The 7,291-nt window shown below is 38.5% G+C and overlaps 1 protein-coding gene across 1 annotated transcript in view; it reads right to left on the bottom strand.

The window, feature by feature from the left end:
* The window catches only part of LOC109465451 (ATP-binding cassette sub-family A member 1-like), an 84,003-nt gene continuing 76,712 nt past the window's right edge, over positions 1–7,291 (bottom strand). Inside the window, exons 45-48 of the mRNA XM_019762735.1 lie at positions 5,636–5,770; positions 4,336–4,532; positions 2,716–2,959; positions 1–2,104 (exon numbers count right to left, since the gene is read on the bottom strand). Of these exons, the coding sequence (XP_019618294.1) occupies positions 1,919–2,104; positions 2,716–2,959; positions 4,336–4,532; positions 5,636–5,770 (762 nt within the window). The 3' untranslated portion in view covers positions 1–1,918. The remainder of the gene's footprint in view (positions 2,105–2,715; positions 2,960–4,335; positions 4,533–5,635; positions 5,771–7,291) is intronic.

The raw sequence follows: 7,291 nt of genomic DNA, 5'->3' as shown, positions 1-7,291 counted from the left end.
TTGCATATCTTTTAAATAGACTCTATTAGAAAATACACATAAAGTCAAAAGTTTGAATTTAGTTTGCTATCTTGTAGAGGTGTTACTACATCTTTATCCCCATACCATTTTGAAATGCATTTTGTTTTCATCTAACACACACACACACAAATTTATACATATAGTACACATCAAGGTCAAAGCTTATCTTTAAAAGGAATGTAAAATTCTTTTCAGATGGAAACATTGTAAATAACAATGTACATTCTGAGGAAAACTATGATTAAATGTAAAGAATACTCCACAATATTATTGCACACTGCCATGTCATATATACTTTAGCACACCCTCACCCCAAGTGACTGTTTTCTGAATATCATTGCACCAGTCACAAATCTGACATCAAGGACAAGACTGCTGGTAAGTGAATGTGGGGATAGCAAACAATGACAGAGCTTGTTATGAAACATTGTCATTGATAAAAACAGCAGTGGGTTTACATCAAGGCAAAGTCTCAGAGCATGTAATACCTTCCTTGTTATTTGGCATGATAATAGACCACAGCAAGTATATTTTCTGGATCACATCCTCCAAAGACTCCAAATCTAATAAAAAAAAAACATTCATACATTTCAAATCTTGAGATCACAAACTAGAATTGAAGTGAAAAACATGGAATTACAACCAACAGGTCTTTTATACCTGTATTACCTGTCCTTGTAGATGTGTATACATCTCAATTAACTTCACGAACTGTGGAAACGAGCTTGTTGTACCATCATGGGCAGCTATTCTATTATGCAATGCGACACCTTAAACTGTCATAAGATGCCAACTAACAATTGTGCTTCAAATTTGCAGTATCCCTGATGGTCTCTGAGTTTAGAGACTGCCTACCAGAACACAAGGCTCAAAAACTGACAGAGTGACTCACATAAACTGAATTGTGTGCGAGCCAAAACTAACCGGTATGTGAACTCTAGGATACCGTACATGATCTGCCTCATAAACAATGATCTTGATCTTAATGTGTCCATACTGATGTATACATGCGTTCATTTAATGATGTTGTACCTTATAGTATATTGTACTACCTATTACAGCATCCATTTGCCACTGAAACAACTTTGACAAGAATATAAGCAAATAGGGCATTTTGTAACAGAAAAGACAGACGTTAATAACATATTTTTCCGTTTAAGGCATGTTGGCCACCCTCCAAGGGCGACAAAATTTCTTTTTTCCCCCAAATCAGGCAAAAATCAATGTGCGTGCTGATGTCATCCATAAAATTACTTGTTGTGGCCTTAGTACATTTTTTTGTATTGCATCTGTCTACTGTTCACTACTTTTGCATTGCCATTGTATACATTCATTTTGTGTGTGACTTTTCTGCTATTCTCATACATGTACTTCTGCTATGATGGCACCTAAGCAGCGCCAATGAATGCAATTTCCATTACATTTTTATAATACTACTAGTGCACTGAGTAACAGAAGGCTATAACCAACTGATACCTTTCAAATTATAAAGGATGAGAACTACATGATCTAAAAAGCTAGCTTTTATGTAAAATCAGTAACAATTTCTGTTATATGTTATAATTCAGATCTGACATTATGTAAAATACAATTTTACTGCAATTTTAACACAAAATAACATACTACAGTTACCAGTACATATGGCATAAGACTACATAGTTTGTCTCTACACACTTAAACTACATGCTGAAAGATCATTCAGTTACATGTAATTACATGTACTTGCTAAATTCAGTGTTATAAACACTGTGACATGGCAACAACCTGACAATCGTATATAAAGTACAAATGTAAATACAGCTTTCTTGGCTGTACAAATGTATTTCAACATTTCTGTCCATGTGATTTTTGCTCCATGTGATTGTTGCAGGTAACATAGAGAATTGTGTCACTGTCACTATGCCTCAGCAGAACCGACAGAAGCCGTGTCCATGAGAGCTATCTCACTACTTGTGCGGATGTCAGAGAAGTACATCCCGTTAGGGGCGTCTCTGTTCCGAGGCTCTCTGATCAGATCCGACATTTCTGGGATGGTGACATCATCAATTCCATCTGTCTGTAGCTTGGCAAAGTTGATGAAGACCTGGTACAGAATTGGGCAAGAAACTCGTGTCATTTGGGTGGAGGACCTATCATTTTCCATGTAGATGTTGTTGTACTGTAATTCACTTTATGTTCACGGTAGTAAAATTTCACGGTCTGAGAAAAATGGACATGTTCACGGAACTATATGTTCACGGTGGTGACAGGTGCAGAAAAAAGAGAGTCCGGGAATCATTTGTTAACTGTAATGATAAGTTCACTGTACAGAAGCAACAGTGAAAACAGTGAACTTATCAGTACAGTGAACAAATCAGGAATTACAGTATACATTCAAGTATTTTGAATGTGCTGTAAGCGGAAATGTAATGGCAAATTTCACCCAAAATTTGTATTCTGGAATCTTTTAATAGTACAAACTATAAAGAATTATGATATTTGAATTCAAGCTGGTGTGCTATGCCGAAGGGCGGTTATACAGTCTATACAGATACAGATCACAGAAATCACAGTCACATAAAAAAGTACATGGACAAGAATTTGCAAGATTCTTACACTTTTCTTGTAGATTGAGAAAATGCCACACAACAACACTGTCTAACACTTGCTGTATTCTAAAATGTTCTTCCAACAAATAGCAAAGAAAAGCCCAACCTGGTCCAGTGTCGTCTGGCTGACTGAGTAGTCTTCAATGTTCAGCTCCTGTCGCTTCCTGTCCAGCTCCCCAAACAGCTGTGCCAGCGAGGTCCCCTGTGATGGAAGCTGGTACTGCAGCATGTTGTGGTGTTTCTCCTTCAGCACAGCTCCACTGAAGGTGGCGGCCATGAACTCACATGCCGGCTGCACGCTGGGCATGTCTCCTCCCACCTTGATCATGACTGTGTACCCGTCACCAAACCTGAAGGAAAGAGTTGATGATTCGTTCAGTATGATTCATTACTCGAGTCATCAAGACTAATCACGGAGGGAGCCAGTAGCTAGGAGCCTATATATATATATATATATATATAGCATTTAGGCAGGTAGGCAGGACTCGAGTCATGTGACCCTAAGGTTACAGGCTCAGAGTAAACAATCTTAACTTCTCAAGAAGGTTAACATATGTGCGACTGAAAATTGTAGGTGAGCTACATTTTGATTCTGCTGAATGAAAGTATTAATTTTATTATGGAGTGTACTAACACAGATACATGTAAGCTTTCATGCTAAATCATTGATCAAACACATATTAAATCTACTGGATGCCTTGATATATCCATAACGTTGTTGAGTAAAGGTATTGATAATATGTAACATTTTGAACTAGAGTTCCACGATCTCATACTTTCACCAAATGATGTTAATCCCTATACAGCTGACAACTTAATATGTCATTTACATGTACATGTTTCTCTTATATCAGTTGATCATAGTACCCACCCAATGAAAGGCTTTTTCTTTTTATTAAATTAGCTCTTTTTGTTAATTTTTATGTTAACCAACTGAAAAATTAGATCCTAATCTGTATGAATCAGTTGATCATGTTCTCTATCCAGTGTCAATCTTATCTTTAGAAAGAAAGCTATTCTAGCATCTTCTCATAAATGATGCAAATGCCTTATTATTAATTACAATTACAATTAATATCTGCCAATGTTCTTCTCGTTTGAAATTACATGTACATGTCATTAATTTGAATAGTATTTGAAAACAACAAAATGCACCAAAATGCACCAACAGTACTGTTGGATTACCCCAGGTTAACCATTTTGGAACTTGACCTTTGTCTTTACAATCACTATATGCCTATCAAATGTCATGAAGATCCATTAACAACTTCTCGAGTTATTCTGTTGATATACAAGACAAACTTCACCAGGGGCAAACTGAAAACATACCCTTCTAATGAAGGCAAAAATCTTGAGAAACTAGAAAGGCCAACATTTACTCAGAGCAAATACAGCATACATGATTGTGCATTTCACCCATTCTTCCTCTCCATTCCAAGATCTAGTTCCACATCAACCTTTTCCATACCCCCTGTTCGTAACAATTGCTATCGAAACCCCATGGCCCATACAGTGCTTTTTAGCATTCTGAAACCCCCAGTTCTTGTACAGCTGTAAGTAACAAGTATTCTCAAAACCCTGATGTTCTTGTTCATGGCTTCTTGGCTTCCAAGCTAAGGTCTAACTAGAAAGGCAGACATAAGCTCAGGAGCAAATTCATCATATTTCAGTCCATATATCCGTCCCCATTCCAAAATGGACTGTTTCAAATCAATCTTTTTCATACCTGTTCTTGAGATGCTGCACACTGCCCAGACACTTGAACCTGCCATTGACCATGATGGCCATCCTGTTACACAAGGCCTCACACTCCTCCATACTGTGGGATGTCAGCACCACAGAGCGCCCCTCCTTCACAAGCTTAGTGATGCACTGCCACAGGAATCTCCGCGCTCCGGGGTCCATACCAGTGGTCGGCTCATCCTGAGGGACACAGAAGTACATGTACATGACATATACAATACAGTGAAAATATAATATACAATACAGTGAAAATACCACGAATTGTTGTTGGTAGATAAAGCATACCCATACCAAATTTAAGATGGTCTGGATCCATTTAACAAAATGACAAATTTAACAAAAATGATTTGGGTGTAATACTAGGTCTCCAGGACCCTAAATGTACAGATTTTGTCAGAAAATGTCAATTTCAGATCATTTGGCCGAAGAACAGCAGAGTTGAATCCCTTTAATTTGTTTAAAGAAATGGCAGGAGAAGTAGAAAAAGAAGAAACATGAGAGAACACAATATGTTTCACCACAGCCATAAGAAATAATCTGGTCCAAAGGCCTAACCAATTTCATTTGTTGGTTCTCTGATTTTTTCAGAAAAACTAAGAATCGGTGGGTGAAAGACAATAAAAATAAAATAGACCTCTGATAGCCCCCAAAGCCATGAAGTCAACATACCAAGCTCACACATTCAAACAATAAAATTTTTTATCTTTCTAGCAAACCACTGCATTGATAGATGGAAAAACTGTAACCACAAGAAGACATGCAAGGAGCTTTCTTCATCTGTGTGGGATAAAAAGTTAGGTACTTTGGAGTTGCTGTAGAACCTGAAGCTTTTTTTGGTACATCAGAAGAAAATGAAGCAGGCAAATCCGAGAACCAATTAATTAAATATGGTCTAGGATGGCCATGCTACTGACAGTGTTGTCACAGGGCCAGTGACAGGAGGGAGTGGAGGAGGCTGATATTGGATGCCACTATAGTCCCCGACCCTCAGACATGAGGATGGGACTAGGTACTATGGTATGGTAAGATGGTTAAATGTATGCCAAAAAGTAAAATTCAGATTTTATACTCACTTCTGTGTATAAACCTTGTGTAAACATACATGTGCCCGTAGTTAACGTTTTTCCTTCTTGATACAGAGCTTCCTTCATAAGTTGAAAAATTAACAGTACTCCTGCCTACTGAGCTGTGTCACATCTTTACTGTTTCTGTTGTACATTGTACTTGTATATGCATGCATGGTACGAGTAATAACAGCTGAGGATATTGTATTGTGTACTGACCAGGAAGACCACAGGAGGGTTTCCGATGAGTGAGATGGCTGTGGATAACTTCCTCTTGTTGCCCCCACTGAAGGTTCCAGCACATTTGTCTGCATACTGGGACAGACCCAGGGTCCTCACTCCCCACCGAGCAACCTGTGGTAGACACAGTATGTCATTAAGGTAGAAGTTCATAATATACATATTACAGGGTTCTAGCCGGCGTGACATTTTTTTCATCATCCCAATTTTGTTTGGCAAACAAAACATCATTGTTTGCCAAAGGCACAAGTCATTGCATCTTCTAGGAGGGGCCAGGGGCATGCTCCATGCGAAAATTTTGAAATGTTTGAAATGCTATTAGACTTTACTACATTTGTAAGCTTAGTTAATGATATCTCTTTCTATATCTTTACCAGATCAGCTTGACTATAGCTACCAGATCAGCTAGACTCAAACGTGAACTTATTTGCCGATGACTGCCTGTTACTAGTATATGTAGAGCTGTCTACACAGAATGACTCACAACTTCTACAAAAAGATCTGAACATGCTGGAAGAATGTCAAAGCAAATGGCTCATGCAGTTTAACCCAGAAAATGCTACATTATGCATATATCAAACAAGCAAATGCCACATATAACTACATTTGTATAGCTACCAGTTCTGCCAACAACAAAAACCCACCTGTATCTCGGTCTTACATTGACAAGTAACCTGAAGTGGGACATGCATGTACAACATCACTGCTAAGGCCAAACAGACATTGGGAGTGATTAAGCGCAATCTGTGCATGGTCATGCCCAACAAGGGTAAAATCACTTGCATACACGTCACTTGTAAGACCAAACCTAGAATATGCCGCAACAGTGTGAGATCTATACAAAGAAAGACAAAGATAAACTTGAAAGGGTACAGAACCAAGCTGCAAGATTCTGCACGAACAACTATAAAAGGGGTGCTAGTGTAACGGAAATGAAAAGAAACCTACAGTGGGGGTCGCTGGAAGACAGATGAAAAAAGCCCTGACTATATGCATGATGTACAAAATGACTAATAAACTGGTGGATGTACCAATCACTAAGTGTCTCATACCAGCCGAAAGAAGGACAAGGAACAGTCATGCCTTCAAATATCAGAGTTATCAACCGAGAATTGAGGTGTTCAAAAACACATATTTTCCAAGAACTATCGTAGAGTGGACCTCGTTGCCACCAAGCACAGTTGGGGCATCAATAGAAAGCTTTAAACAACTCCTGCAACTAACTGCAAAGATTGAGTGTAACGAGTCATTTGGTGTCATATAGCTAGCTGCCACCACGCTGCGTGCCTGCGAAACAGGTGTGTTACGCCAAAGGGCGGTTATACTGGCTATACTGATACAGATACTAAATTATGCTAAATTTTTTGTCCGCCATGCATCCATCGGCCCCACAGCTATTTGGTAGGGGCAGCATAACATTTTAAAGATTTCCACCTCCACCTCTTGATGTTAGCATCAAAATAAATGTCTCCTGAAACTTTCTTTGTTGTTTTGCCAACAGTAAAAGGAAATTTTGAGATAGCACCCATAATACAGAAATTATTGAATGATGAAGTGAGAATTGATATCAGTATCAGTGTTTACTGACCCTGTCTATCTCAGACTTGGGGACCCCTCTCAGTTTGGCGTAGAACT

Source organism: Branchiostoma belcheri, unplaced genomic scaffold (assembly GCF_001625305.1).
Source record: "Branchiostoma belcheri isolate BF01 breed outbred unplaced genomic scaffold, Haploidv18h27 scaffold150, whole genome shotgun sequence".
Taxonomy (NCBI): Eukaryota; Metazoa; Chordata; class Leptocardii; order Amphioxiformes; family Branchiostomatidae; genus Branchiostoma; species Branchiostoma belcheri.
Note: the sequence above shows the minus strand (reverse complement) of the source record. Positions and strands in the feature narration are given on the sequence as shown.